Consider the following 15,939-nt stretch of genomic DNA (forward strand, 5'->3'; position numbering starts at 1 on the left):
GGTGTTGGAGAAGACTCTTGAGAGTCCCTTGGACTGCAAGGAGATCCAACCAGTCCATTCTGAAGGAGACCAGCCCTGGGATTTCATTGGAAGGAATGATGCTAAAGCTGATGCTGGCCAGTACTTTGGCCACCTGATGCAAAGAGTTGACTCATTGGAAAAGACTCTGATGCTGGGAGGGATTGGGGGCAGGGGGAAAATGGGACGACAGAGGATGAGATGGCTGGATGGCATTACCGACTTGATGCACGTGAGTTTGGGTGAACTCCCGGAGTTGGTGATGGACAGGGAGGCCTGGCATGGTGTGATTCATGGGATCACAAAGAGTCGGACACGACTGAACTGAACTGAACTGAACTGAATTAGTAGGTGCATGCCCCCAGGCTGGAATTTACAGTGGGTCCCTAAAGTAGGGGCAGTCTTGTGAAACTGGACCTTTAAACTGTGAAGAGTTGGGAGTTGGTGTCAGAATTGAATTGAACTGTTGAACACCAAATTGATCTCTGGAGAATCACAGACCCCCTAGACACAAGAGGCCTTCAAATCAGAAACTCAAGTCTACCTGCAGAGATACTAGCCCTTCTTGAGAAAATAAATGTTAAAAGTGTTAGTTTCTTTTTTTGCACAATTGGCTTGGTAGTCCATTATCATCTTGCCAGTTCTCAAGTCCTTTATGAGAAATATTAGACTACAGACAGAAAAAGAGAAGGCAATGTGGCCATGAAGGCAAAGATTACAGTGATGCAAGCCACATACCTAGGAAAGCCAGATGCCCCAGAAACTGGATGAAGCAAGAAACAGATTCTCCCCTAGAAGCCCCACTTGATTTCTTCCAATGAAACTGACTTTGGACTTCTGGTCTCTAGAATCTATGAGAGACCAAAGGTTTGCTCTTTTAAGTCATCAGTTGTGTGGTAACTTTTTACAGCACCCAAAGGAAACTAATACAGATTTTAGTACCTAAAAGCAGGGTGCTACTATAACAAATACCTAAAAATATTGATGTGGCTTTAGAATTGGTAAATGTGTTGAGGGTGGAATAATTTTGAAATACTTGATGGGAAAAGTCTAGAATGCTTTGAATTAACTACTGGTAGGAATATGATATTCAAGGATGCTTCTGGTAAAAAATCAGAAGGAAATAAGTAATATGTTATAGAAAATAGAAAAGGAGGCTTGTGACTCCTATTTGGCATCACTCCAACCTCTAGCTTCCATCTCCTCTGTCTTCTATAGTAAAATCTCCATCTGCTTTCCTCTTAAGAATACATGTGATCATATTTAGGGCCTACCTAGATAATCCAGGATAATCCCCTCATCTCAAAATCCTTTACTTAATCACATCAGCAAAATCTTTGCTGATAAAATATATAAAATAACATTTACCAGTTCCAGGATTAAAATATGATATCTTTGGATGCTATTATTTAGGCTACTACAGAGTTTGGATTTGGAATCAGAACACACTTGAATGTGAGTGCCAGTTTGACACTGATCTGTAACTTATGAAAATTAACTATTTCTACTCTGTATTCATATCCATATTTATAAAATGGAGAAAATATTAACCTTATGGTTATATTGGTGATGATTAAGAAAACCTGTATAAATATGCCTGATACAGAGTAAGAAGGGAATCAGTGCATGTTAGTTCTTTTTCATACTTTGTTCTTTCCCCCTCTCTTTTTTTCCTTTATCTCCCATCTCTCTTTATCCCTCCGCTCCCCATTCTATCTCTGGGACCAAATTCCTCCTAGCATCTCTCATTTCTACTGACTTTTCTTCCTGAGGCTGTTCAGGGAGTAGACAGAGTTGGCCCTGAGATCAGTTGAGAAGTGCAGGAGCCTACCAGCTAGTGTTGAACAGTTGTAAGTAAGAAACAAATGGGAGGAACTTCCCTGGTGGTACAGCAGTTAGAACTCCTCATTTCCACTCCAGGGGGCACGGATTCTCAGATACCCCCCATGGGTTCAGTGGGGCAAAAAAAAGAAAAAAAATCAAATGGGAGAAGTCCAGCTTGGCCTACTTCTTTCAGTTGCCCCTCATTTGACCATGTATGGTCCACTGAATGACGCTTTCCTCAGTCAGAAGTTTCAATCACTTCAGTTTCTGGGCCTCTGCCTTTCCATACATGAATAAGGAAACTGCAGTCCTTGAGCACTAAAATTTTAAGAGTTTTCTGGATCAATATTCCCACTCCTTAGTCTTCTCAAGGCAATGGCACCCCACTCCAGTACTCTTGCCTGGAAAATCCCATGGACGGAGAAGCCTGGAAGGCTGCAGTCCATGGGGTCGCTGAGGGTTGGACACGACTGAAGCGACTTAGCAGCAGCAGCAGCAGCAGATGACCAAGAGAACTGAATCTCCTAATAGATGAGACTGTTAAATGTGAAAAAGTATGAAGGCAGTCATCTTTTAGTCCAATCCCCTCCCCCCAGGTTAACTGCTGGATTGTGGTTTGCAGTATTGATGAGATGGCCACAGTCTTTCCTTCTGTGGGAGTAACAAGGCCTGAGTCACAGAAGCTTTGGGACTACGCCTGTGGGGATGTCTGATTCTGAGGCCAAAGGAGTTGCTTGGCTCCTGTGGGTGCAGTGGGGTCTCAGATGCCCATGGCTGTGCATGGATGCAGTGGCACCTCCCTGGTACATTACGGTAGAAATAATGGACTTGGGCCTTACCTGGGAAAGTACACATTCTTCTTTACACATTATCCCTTTTGTTTCACCAGACCCTAAAATTATTTCTTGGTACAGATGGGGTAGAAATTTTGACAATAGGGGCAGAGCCTACAGGAGTACTTTGCTTCAGGGCCAGCTGCCTTAATGAAGACTCAGGATTAGGGCCATGGCCAGCCTGAATCCGAGGTGTCCTCAAGGATGGAGCAATAGTAGACACAAATATGGATAAAAATGTAACAAAAAGGGAAGTATAGCATACCGTCATTCATCTTGTTACCAAGTCCAAGCTTATACTACTTATCACACAGCAGGCCAAACCATAAAGAAATAAGGTGTTAGAGCAAGGAACAGAGATTTTATTTAGAAAGTGTGCAAACGAAGAAGATGGCAGACTAATGTGCTAAAGAACTCTTCTTGCTCGGTTTGAATAAAGCTTCTTTTATGCTACAAAGAGGAAAAAATGGGAGGGAGAGAGGTCAAGAGGTGATGAGTTGTTGCAGACTCCTTGGTGCCTGCCAGATCTTGGAGGCGGCATGGTAATCCTTTGTTTTTGAGTTTGTTCAACATAGGGCTGGCCATGTTGCAACTATAAATATTCAACAAAATGGATGTTATTTCCTGTTCTGCAACTCCTTATCTCTATGTGGATGAGTGGTCACCAAGCAAGGGAAAATTATCTTTCTAATGATTAGTATACCTACAAGCTAAGCAAAAGTTTTAAAGTTTAGGCATGGGAGGCAGAGTTTCTGGAAGGGGACTATTCTTCTATACTTCAAGCTACAGGCCACATTCATTTTATGATTAACACGCATACGTACAGAGTTAGCAAGGCTGGGCAGGAGGCAATTAGCTATAGAGTGCAAAGTCTAGAACTTAAAGAAATAGATTCAATATGGAGTCAGGTTTGTTCTTCCCTGTTACACACTCAAATTCTTAATATGTGTGGTTAATGAATTTAAAGAAGTCAAAGGAGATTTTTAAAACAGACAAAAATAGTTAGATTTGAAGTTAAGTGACTCTATTTTTAAATCTTACATTTATCAATTGAGGAAAGTATGCCTCCCCTATGTAATTTCTACTCTGATAGTGAGGGCAAGATGAGATGGTAGATATGAAAATATTATTTACAATACAAAAGGGATGGTATTACAAAATTATGGCAAACCTGCAATGAGTCTTTGTCTTTCCTTTGCAAAGCAGAGAAGAAAATCCCTAGAGTCCTGAGAGGAAGGCCCATGTACAAAGGGAGATAAAGTAAATCAAAAAAATATTTCAGGCAGAATCAAGCATAGGCTTGAATTTCTAAGTTGAGATTCAGGTTAATAAAGTAGTAATTTCATTCTGGAAGTAAAATGAAGGCTTGTATGGAAGTAATAAATAATCTTGTTTCCTTTATGATCAAAGAAACAGAATGAAAGAACTTTATGGTGAATGTGGGGTAGACATAAGGCAATGGGTGAAACTTGTCGGAAACCAGAGAAAACTCAGTTCTTATCTCTAAAATGAAACTTAATTGCAAGAATTAGTTTTCTAGGGCTGCCATAAGGAAGTGCCACAAACTAAGTGGCTTAGAGCTATGAAAATGGATGGTTTTACAGTTTTGGAGGCTAGAAGTCTGAACTCACAGAGTCACCATGGCCATACTCCCTCTGAAACCTGTAGGGAAGGATCCTTCCTTGCCTTTGCTAAACCCAAACATCCCCTGCCTTGTGGCAGCTCAACTCCAAGCTGTGTCTCCATTTACAGGACATCCTTTACAAAGCCAACTTTTTATGAGGACATCAGTCATATTGGATTAGGGGTCCATCTCGCTCTAGTTATGACCTCATCTTAACTAATTACATTGGCAGAGATCCTATTTTCAAATAAAGTCACATACTGAGGTCCTGCAAGGAAGGATTTCAGTATATCTTTTGGGGAGAATATAACTCAGCCTGTAACATCCTGCAACCTTGTACAAATCATTTCTTAAGAATCCTATACCATCTAAACTGCTTCATCCTGACTGGGCCAAAGAAATAGTGGTTGAGACAAATTGATCTGAATCTCCCAGTCTTTTCTGCCCTAGCCCTAACTAGGCTATTTGAGAAAGGCAGCAAGACTGACTTTGAGTCCAACTGAAGGCCTGGTCAAGCTCCCCAGAACCCTGATTTGTGACTCAGGCCTCTGAGGTCTTGCTTAATAATTGCACTGCATCATTTTAAATAAAAACATGTAATTCATATATCAAAAAAAAAATTTCAAAAATTACCCCAACATACTACCCCTGATTTTATCTAAAAGGTCAAGAATCAATACCTAAATAGATGGATTTTGAGTGATGAAGGCAGTTCAATCTTCCAGAAACATAACATTTATGGAGGGAAGGATACACCTGCAAATTTTAACTAATGTCAAATCAGGAAGGGTGAGTGCTCCATGGGAGAATTTAAAATTGAAAGTGTAAGAATTAGGGAGGAATCAAATTATTTTTAATATAAGAGTGATGTCAACAAAACAGACCTTTAGAAAAGTCATAGAATAAAAGCTGGGTGTAGAAGAAGAGAGACTGGAAAAGATCTGGGAAGTGTGAGGAGGAGAAACCTTCCTCCCACCCCTCTTGAATGATTGTGGCTGGACTAAAAAAAAGCGACCCAAGACAGATTGACAGCAGGAGAAGAAACAGTTTAATTTGTATGCAAGGAGGTCTTATAGAAATGTGTTCTCAGAAGTGGTCAAAGCAGGCAGCTTTTATACTTTTCAGACAAAGACAATAAACTTGTGAGGAACTGACAGGACAAAGAAACTTGGGCTTGGGTGCTTAATCAGTGAAAAATCTAAAGAGCTTGGGCTTGGGGTAGTAAATTAAGGAAGTGACAAATTTGGTTTATACAGATTCTCTGCTCTTGCATCAGTCATTTCTTTCTTTTTTAAAAAGAAATATTCATTTACTTGGCTGCGTTGGGTCTTAGTTGCGGCATGCGGGATCTTTCGTTGTTCTGAGTGGGATCTCTAGTTTTGGCATCTAGGCTTAGTTGCCCCACAGCATGTGGGATCTTAGTTCCCAGGCCAGGGGTACAACCCAAGTCCTCTGCATTAGAAAGCAGATTCTTAGCCACTGGACCATGTCTGCCTCCTTTCCTCCTGCTCAGTGTGTTCTGTACCTTCTATTCTCAAAGGCCAGGACCCAAGGTGCTCAAAAGCTTATGAGGAATATTGGAATAGGAACCTGGGCAGTTGGGATTTTAGACCATTTGACTTACTGATAAGGTCTCTTCTGAAGTGTCTCCTCACCACTCAGGGGCTGCTGCTGCTGCTACTGCTGCTGCTAAGTCGCTTCAGTCGTGTCCGACTCTGTGCGACCCCAAAGATGGCAGCCCACCAAGCTCCCCCCTCCCTGGGATTCTCCAGGCAAGAACACTGGAATGGGTTGCCATTTCCTTCTCCAATGCAGGAAAGTGAAAAGTGAAAGTGAAGTCGCTCAGTCGTGTCCGACTCTCAGCGACCCCATGGACTGCAGCCCACCAGGCTCCTGCGTCCATGGGATTTTCCAGGCAAAAGTACTGGAGTGGGGTGCCATTGCCTTCTCCACTCAGGGGCTAGTTATTGCAAAAAGAGCAAATGTAAATCACCTCAGACAGTGAAGATTTAGTTGCAACAACTGATCATCCATGTGGAGCCAGAGCGAGGACTCCATGGCAAGAGTCAAGAGTTTGCTTTCATTTCACCATTACTAACCTATGATCTTTGAGATGTCACTCTCTCTGTGAGCTTCCTTTTTCTGATGCAAAAAGATAAACATATGGATGAAAAATAGTTGCTTAAATGTTACAGGCCTTGGGTTGAGTTCTTTACAGTTAGAATCACATTCCATTCTCAAAGCAGCCCTAGGAGGTAAACACTGTTACTACCCTGATTTTACAAATGAGAAACCTAAGGTACAGAGACATTAACTTTTTCTTAGATAAGGAGCTAGTCAATACCCTTATCATCGGTATATATCATAGTCTAAGGTTTAGCCACTTTTAAAAACAAGAATAGTGAGAGGCCAAGGAGCTCATGAATGTGTGTAGGCCTGTGTCAAGAGGAGGACACTTTCGCATGGCTGCAAATGCCTGAGGACCTGCTTGGCTGGATCGGATATCAGTGAGCAGGCCACAGATTATAAGGTCTTAGAGAAGAAATTTGAGATAACAGAAAGCTTATCTTCCAACAGAGTTCATGAGAATTCAACCCCATCCAGACTTCAGTTTCAGGAGCAGAGAAAGCCTTTTGTGTGAACCTGGAAGAGGCAGGGCAGATGGAAGGGACTGGATGTAAAAGGGCTTAGAACTGAAGAGGAAGAAGGTATCACTTCAATAAACAAGGGAGTTCAGTAAAGCTGGGCTGTCAGAGAAAAGCTGGAGGGGAGCAGATGGGAGTGAGGATGTGTGGGAGAAATAACTCTGACTCTTCACCAATTCAAATATTAATGCTTTCCAACAAATTTAAGATTGTTACCTTATTAGGACCTTACTAGAAATGGTTTTATGGAGTAAGTGAGGGTAGAGATGATTATTTATAACAAATGAAGCTTAGTCAAGCCCAAGGCAACCAAGGAGGATTCCCCTGCTTACATGCTTAGTCTTGTCTGATTCTTTGCGACCCCATGGACTGTAGCCTGCCAGACTCCTCTGTCAATGGAATTTTCCCACCAAGAATACTGGAGTGGGTTGCCATTTCCTTCTCCAGGGAAGTTCCTTATCTCATATTTTAGAGCTTTCTCCTAGACAATTTGCCCTGTGAATGTGTACCCATCATTTGTGTTACTCCTGCACTAACAAGCCCTTCTCCAGGGCACAGGTTCAAGAGTATCTGAGACACTCAGGCCCACACAGCTAGACTTCATAGTCAGAAAATACAGTGTGCTGTGGACTAAGTGAGGAAAGTTTGAGGGGACAGGACCGAGGATTATTAGTCATGTGGGACAATGCTTTTCAAACTTTAGTTTGCATATAAATTACATGAGAATCTTGATTTTAAAAAGCAGATTCTGATTCAGTGGTGGTGACTTTACTTCCTGGGTGCAGAGCTGGCACCTGGGAACTACCAGGCACTTAGAGAAGGTAGAGACAGTATTTAAAGTTCCAAAGGGGAAAGCCTCCACCTTCACCTGCCAGGATACGGGTGCCAGAACCACCGGTGGGTGGCCTGTCAGGGGGAGGTACTGGGTGCACTGAGCCTTCAGGGCTTGTGGTCTGGGGCGGGACAGTGATGGGGGAGGTGGATGTTGGGGAGAGGGAAGAAGAGGAAGGGGGAGGGATCGCAGGGTAGAGGGAGGTTTGCCCGTGTGTTAATGCTTCTCTGTGATTGGAGGATGAATCTTCAAACTGGTCCCTGCCGGGAGCTCAAAAGGGGTTGAGATCCCTAGGGATCTGAGACTTGCCTGGAACTCCTAGTTTGAGCCATGATCCTGCAGCTCTGGGCCTCATGTCTTTTCCCACTGTTCCTGGTCGGCTTAGCTCAGCTGACTCCGAAGCAGCAACAGATGAAGGTAAGTGTCCTGCAGGGAACCGAGGTGGATTCCAGCACTGATAGCGAACTAGGCTGCCAAGGAAGCCAGGAGTTCTCCCTTCTTCTCTCCTAGGAAGGATGAGATTCGTCTCCCCAGCCTTTCCTAACTGACGTCTGCCATTGCCACTGCTGTTCTCTGAGGCAGAGGCTCTCCTAAACTGCCTGTCTTTACGTGGATCATCTCCCCTTAGCCTGGTGGGTCACTGGGCAGAAAGTGGAAAAGTGGATGAAGGACGAAGGCTGCTCTCCCTGCGTTCTGCTTTGCCACTTGCCCCTGGTGGCCGCTGGATAACCCAGAACCCATCCCCTCCACCCTGGTCTGGAACACTGGGGAATCTTGCAGGTCCGGGAAGCAGGGATGTGAAGTAGTAACTGGATTGAGAAGGAGGCTGAACTGGCAGCTCTTGGAGAAACTGAAACTCTTGGGCAGGTGGAAAAAGAAGCTGGTGCTGAAATGTGCCCTAAGGAGTTCCAGAGTCAGGAAAGAGGGGCCCTTTTTTCTTTTAGGGAATAATAAAAGGCAAAAGGCAAGGAGAGTTGCTTGCTGATTTTAATTTCAGGGGAAGTGATGTGGCAAGAGCTCAGATCAGAGTAAGATCTTTGCTTTTAAGTCTTGGTACTGCTCCAAATCACCCAATGCTTCTCCCCTCACCCCAGGAAAAATGTCCACAATTGCTGCCAGTAGCACCCTTTAAGGGTGTGTATATGAGTCTTAGGATGCTAAGTGGCAGCTGAAGTAAATGACTTGAGGTAACAAGTTTTAAGTTTAAAATTGGGCATATTCATTCAAAAACACAGCTTCACTGTGATGTTAAGCCAGTTAGACATCTTTTATTGACCCCTTTCTTTCCTCTCTAAAAGTTGGAGAAAACCTATCTTGTAGTGCAGTGATCACCTAGAAAGTTTGTTAAAGCACAGGTTACTGGGTCACACCTCCAAAGCTTCTGATCCAGTAGGTTTTAGTAGAGTCCAAATTTGCTTTTCTAATTTGTTCTCAGATGATACTGGTGCAGGTCCTCAAACCACACTTCAAGTGCTCTATTATTGGGTTCATGTGAAGTGTAAAATGGTGTATATAACATGAATCTACTATAAATGTAATATCAAGACTGGTAGCTGTAGTAAGATCATCTCTCTTCTCTGATATTAAAAAAAAAAAACAAGCATCTACTGAGGGCCATCCACGTCTATGTCAGCAGCTGCTGCCTGATTGGGTGTGGAATTTCTGCCATAGAATATTATCTTGTGAGTAAAAGGCTGTGTTTTAGGGTATCCTGATCTCTTCAAACAGACCTAAGCAAATTGGAGCAGAACTGAAAGCCAAGAAGGAAAGATCAGCCTCTTCCAAGCTGCAGTATTCTTGGAATTCTACATGCCAGTTCACAAGGTGGCATCCATACATGATAAAGACAGCCAGAAGTTGTTGAGGCATTTTAGCTTTTTGTTCCAGATCCTGTCGGCTTTTTTCCCTTGCCATCCTTGTAGGTAGGAAGTCTATTCCCTTTGCTTCCTATTTTACACAGAGATAAGAAAGGGCACTGAGGATGAATTTTGTAGGTACCAATAAGCCCCTACTGGCAAAGCTTTGGAAAATGCCTCTGGGATCTAGAGGAGGAACAAGTTATTTGCTGAGCTCTGGGGAAGGAAACTACAATGTGAGAACATATAGATGAGACATTTATATAAAACATATTTCTGTTGTGAGAAACTCTGCCAAAATCTGTTAAAAATATTTGCAAAGAGATATGATGACTGGAATAGGGTGTTAGGATATGGAAGAGAGTGCAGGTAAACTGTAAATCATCAATCAGAGGATGGCAGTAAATTGTATTAAGATTCCAGGAATGGAAAGATGATTATAAAGTGCTTGTCCCACCATTGCAAAAAAGATTTTAAATTAGAAGGTATAAATTCTAGTTGTAGCATTGTTTAGTCGCTAAGTCGTGTCTGACTCTGTGACCTCATGGACTATAGCCCACCAGGCTCCTCTGTCCATGGGACTTCCGAGGCAAGAATATTGGAGTGGGTTGCCATTTTTTTCTCCAGAGGATCTTGCCAATCTTGGGATCGAACCCGAGTCTCCTGCTTGGCAGGCGGATTCTTTTCCACTGAACCACCTGTAAAGTCCCAGTTGTGGCATTAGCTGTAACTAAAAATATTACTTGGAATATTCTCTTCGGTTCTTAGAGTTTCAAAAAGTCCACAGATGTTAGAGATTATCATTTGCTTTATCATCACATCACTGTGGTTATTTTCGTTATATTTCAGGTGGATTGCTATAAGGGGGTGACAGGCACCATCTATGAGTATGGAGCCCTCACCCTCAATGGTGAGGAGTATATCCAGTTCAAGCAGTATGTGGGCAAGCATGTCCTGTTTGTCAATGTGGCCACCTATTGAGGCTTGACAGCTCAGTATCCAGGTAAGAACTCATGTTTCAACTCTCTTGGAACTAGCTTTGTCAGATGGCCATAGTCTAATTCCAGAAAGTGAGAGTCAAGTCGCTCGGTTGTGTCTCTTTGCGATCCCATGGACTGTAGCCTACCAGGCTCTTCCATCCATGGGATTTTCCAGGCAAGAATACTGAGTGGGTTGCCATTGCCTTCTCTAGGAGATCTTCCTGACCCAGGGATTAAACCCGGGTCTCCTGCATTGTAGGCAGACCCTCTACCGTCTGAGCCACCAGGGAAGTCCTAACTCCAGAAGGTTTTGCTAATTTGTTATTGGGAGGAAACAAGGGGCTGAGGGAAGGTAGGTGATCATGTGACTCTATCCCCTACATCCTGCCACTGCTCTGCTCCTTAGAAATGCTAGGAGAATTATCTCGGGATTTGAGAACTAAGATTCTCCCAAAGATTTAGCAAAGACCACCAGGAATGTATCTGTATTTGAGTTTGTTGCTCAACGTTCTGAGGGAAACCATATACTGTAGGGAACCATGGGGCTTCTCAGTAAGAAGATGTTATTAATAGAAAGGACTTATTTGAGGATCTGAGCTTGTGTTACATGATTTGGGGAAGGGTTCAAGGGATTGAAGCTTGGTTCTGGATTGGATGCTGTCAGGAAATGAGAAAACGGGCACAGTGAAGTGACTGGTATCTTAATAAATCATGTCTACTGAATAGGAGGAATAAAGCAAGGATAAACAGCAATCACTTAGATTGGTAAGAATAGGGTGATACTTGGTCATTTTTGTGATTTGAATAATGTTCATGTTTTGTCCGGTTAAAGGTCTCTTGTATGAAACTGATCTTCCGTGAAACTGTTTATGTTCAGGAGGAGAACAACAAGCCCTAGCTATAAGTCCCAGGCCAGAATCTAGCTTTCAGGGGCTGATTTTATCTTTCTCACTGGTAACTTCTGGTAACAGGAGAGAAGATTGACCTTTGAGCCTCTGGAAAAATACCTTTGGGTTCTGCAGGTACTTCCAAATGGCAGAGAAGAGGAAACGTAGTTACCATCTATGCACTGTTTATTTGGAGTGAGGGCTAAGAGGAGATGCCAGCAGATAGAGCTGAGTCTGATTAGGACTGGCTGGTGCTGGTCATGAAGTCAGTAAATCTGAACTGAAAGTGGCTGAAGTTGGAAATAATGGCACAAGTCCAGACAGACACTGGGAAGCTTCCTGACAGTGGGAAAGAGCTGAAAGTTTGTTTTCAAAGGAGTTTGTAGCCTTAGAATCCTAATGAGTCTTTCAGGGAAATGGCAGCATTTATGTCACTGGAACTGACAAAAAGAATGCTCTGGAGCTAGACTTAGCATTTCTCTGATTCCCTCTGTAACTCCCAGGTTAGAGCACCGAAGAGTGCTCCTGGGAGGGTGACTGGAGTGTAACACTGTGTCACCATGGGGCCGATGGTGGGAGGATGGGGATAGAATGTCCATTTTGTTTGCCATTCCTTAAAACACTTTTTGATCAATCAACTAAGGAAGGCAATGGCATTTAAATCTGACTTCAGAATCAAACGGGACCCACCCCCAAAACACACACCCACACACACACCAATTTAAGCAATCTGTGCTTTTAAAGAAGGGCTCCTATTGGATGATGAAGTGGAGCCACTTATGGGAACTTCTGCACAAGATAAAAGGCAGTTGTTTGGATGTGTTTCTGGAAATCTGTGTTCTAGCCTTTTGCTCTGTTTCCTCAAACTTCATGATCTTGAATCTTTCCCTTCATAGTCCTCAGCTTATTCATGTGATAGACAGATACTGCTTTTACTGCTCAAGATAGAGCTACCCATGCTGTTCACCCTCTGCTTACAGAACTGAATGCACTACAGGAGGAGCTGAAGCCTTTCGGTGTAGTTGTGCTGGGCTTTCCCTGCAATCAATTTGGAAAACAAGAGCCAGCAAAGAACTCAGAGATCCTTATGGGGCTCAAGTAAGTGCCTGCTTGGGACCCTGCAAGACCGTGTTAGAATTTTCCTCCCACATTCCACCTAGAGGCTTCTCATTCTGGAGACTTCTGGGGTGATTGACAGATTAATTGGTTCAAGAACATCATTTTGATGCCTTGAATTCAGTTATGCCCTGCTGGTAGTGCTCAACAATTCTAACTTTGAGTTGTTTAATGATAAGACTACAGGAAATCTAATGAAAAGAAGCGCGTGAAAGGAGAAAGCCTAGGAAATAGAAATGAATCAAGAATTTTAACCTTAAAATATTGCTTTCCAATTTTCTTTTAAAATATTTTTTACTGGAGTATAGTTGATTTACAATATTGTGTTAATTTCAGATGTATAGCAAAGTGAATCAGTTATACGTGTACATATATCCACGCTTTTAGATCTTTTCCCCGCATAGGTCATTATAGAGTATTGAATAGAGTTCCCTGTGCTATACAGCCGGTCCTTATTACTTTTCTATTTTATATATAGTAGTGTGTATATGTCAATCCCAATCTCCCAGTTTATCCTTGGTAACCATAACATTGGGCTTCCCTGGTGGCTCAGATGGTAAAGAATCTATCTACAATGCAGGAGATCTGGGTTTGATCCCTGGGTCAGGAAGATCCCCTGGACAAGGGAATGGCAACCTGATTCAGTATACTTGCCTGGAAAATTACATGGACAAAGGAGCCTGATGGGCTAGAGTCCATGGGGCTGCAATTAGTCTGATAGGACTGAGCACACACAACCATAAGATTCTTTTCCACATCTGTGACTCTATTTCTGTTTTGTAAATAAGTTTATTTGTACCATTTTTAAAAGATACGATATATAAGTGTTAACATATGATATTTGTCTTTCTCTGTTTGACTTAATTCACTTAATTCACTGTGATAATCTCTAGATCCATCCATGTTGCTGTAAATGGCATTTCATTCTTTTTTATGGCTGAGGAATACCCTGCTTCCAATTTTCTTGGAATTCTCTATTGGCTCCTTAAAGCATATGCATGAAGTCCTGATTCCCAAAGACCACTCTTTCCTCATCTTCCCTGTCTACGACCTCTCTTTCTTTATCTCTAATTTCACTTTGTGGCCAAATTGTGGTGGCCATTATTATCCACCCTTTTCTTAATTTGAATGGTCTCAGGATTGTTCTGGTTCATTGCAGGTATGTACGTCCAGGTGGTGGCTTTGTTCCCAATTTTCAGCTCTTTGAGAAAGGGGATGTGAATGGAGAAAAAGAACAGAAGGTCTTTACCTTCCTGAAGGTAAGTGAGCATAAACCTGGCAAGAATTGGTCAGGTAGGTAACAGTGCCCTGAAAGCATGGGGCTCAAGTCTAGGATTGAGTTTGGACTCCTTGGAAAGAAATTCTCAGATAAGTTCATGGATGGTGGCAATATTTGTTGTGAAGCTTTAACTTCAAGTAATGGAAACATATAAATATGATTGCTCTAATATAGACTAACTTTTCTTACTGAATGGTAATGATTCATTTATTCAACATTTATCAAATCTTTAGCTCTGTGCAAGAACTGTGCTACACAATGAGTTAACAAATGTTAATAGGGCATAATTTCTTCCTTGAAAGAATTCATATCTAATCAGGGAGACAAACACAGAAATAGGTAATAAAGAGTGTCACAAGAGTATTAGAACCACAGAAACCCAGAACAGAAGGACCCCCTTTTTTGTAGCTAAAGAAACTGAAGCTTTAGAAGTGTTATGCGTTACCAAAAAAAAACACACACACACACACAAAAAAACAAAAACAGAAGATAGTCTTTCTTTGAAGCACTGTGAATCCCATATAATCATGGGATTGAGGGAGAAACAGAGAAAGGAATAAACTTTTCTGTTTGCTATCATACTAACTCTTGGTTGTTGATTGTACTGGTAATGATGTATTGGAACATCTATGGTTCACTAGGAGCATGTCAATTAGTCAATATACTGAGATACATACTGGTGAGTAGATATTCTAGGGGTGGGGATAAGACGAGACCACACAGAAACAGAAAAAACATTGTCGATTTCTCTCTCTCTGCTCCAGAACGCCTGCCCTCCAACCTCTGATCTTTTGGGCTCATCAAGTCAGCTCTTCTGGGAGCCCATGAAGGTCCATGACATTCGCTGGAACTTTGAGAAGTTTCTAGTGGGGCCTGATGGCGTCCCTGTCATGCGTTGGTACCACCGGGCTTCAGTCAGCACAGTTAAATCAGACATGCTGGAGTACCTGAAGCAGTTCAAAAGCGAATAGGAAGGGCCAGACACCGTCAGAAGTTGCCTCCCATCTGAAGAACACATTTAAGGATCCCATCTTTGCTTCGAGTCCTTTTCCACCCAGCCTCCATATGACCAAACCATCCTGTACAGCCCAAATGTGTGTGTGTGTGTGTGTGTGTGTGTGTGTGTGAGAGAGAGAGAGAGAGAGAGACAATTAAAGAAAACCTGTCTCCCAACTCTCTGACCTCAAAATACCAAATTTTTTCCACTCCATTCCAAAGGAAAATCATATTATAGATAGGGACTACCCATGTCCCTAAAAACGCAGTCCCCAGAAGTCCTGACATCCATCCTTTCCCAATGCTGAAGGTTTAAGAAAAGCAGAAACTGGCAGCAAGACTCTCAGCATCTCCTTAATAGCCTCTTCTCTCCTCCAAGACAGGCATGCGTTGTTAAATTCTTCCTCTCCCTAGTTAGTTTTCATTTATCCCCTGACACCCTGAGTTCTCTTGTAGGATCTCTGAAGGCAGAGTGAGAGCAGAAACTTCATCTCACATGAGCTGAGGGGCATCTCCATGATGGTGGGTCCCAAAGCCCCTGTGGGCAGGACCCAACCAGAACCTTCCTTGGTGCCTGTCCCTTAGTGCATTCAGGTCATGGCACCTGGGCAGGGATGTTCCTTTATTCAGAATGATGGGTTTCTCTCCTCACCCTTTAAACTCATCCTTATCACTGTCTCAAATTAAAAAGAATTCTGCAGCAGCTGGTTTCCCGTGGTGTTTTTCCAGTCCTATATTATGTGTGGAGTCATACCACTTCTTCCTCTCACTTTATTTCTGCTTCCTTCAGTATCTAGCTCACCTAGCTCTGAAGTATTTTGTTTTTCTCATAGTGCTCTAGACCTTTTGTTGGCTCATCCGAAAACACTGGGTGGGACTGGCTGCACAGAGTTGCTGTGACACGAACAGGGGAAGTACAGCCCCCTGTACTTCCTCATTCAGATCCCCTGGGGAGTCCCTTCTTGAATCTTCTCTCTCTCTCAACAAACATGCATCCATTTTTGTTTACAAAATTAATTTCTGCTCGCTGTTAAAAATCTAAAAACATA

General features: G+C 42.6%; 1 protein-coding gene across 1 annotated transcript; it reads left to right on the top strand.

Moving 5' to 3' along the window:
• Positions 1 to 8,087: 8,087 nt before the first annotated feature.
• GPX6 (glutathione peroxidase 6) lies at positions 8,088 to 15,592 on the top strand. Its single transcript, NM_001163142.2, is given in 5 exon segments — positions 8,088 to 8,193; positions 10,482 to 10,635; positions 12,480 to 12,597; positions 13,775 to 13,874; positions 14,659 to 15,592. Coding segments are annotated over 5 exon segments (666 nt in total). The 5' UTR covers positions 8,088 to 8,106; the 3' UTR covers positions 14,866 to 15,592.
• The last annotated feature ends 347 nt before the right edge of the window (positions 15,593 to 15,939 follow it).

The sequence above is a fragment of the Bos taurus genome, chromosome 23, assembly GCF_002263795.3.
Source record: "Bos taurus isolate L1 Dominette 01449 registration number 42190680 breed Hereford chromosome 23, ARS-UCD2.0, whole genome shotgun sequence".
NCBI classification, from domain to species: domain Eukaryota; kingdom Metazoa; phylum Chordata; class Mammalia; order Artiodactyla; family Bovidae; genus Bos; species Bos taurus.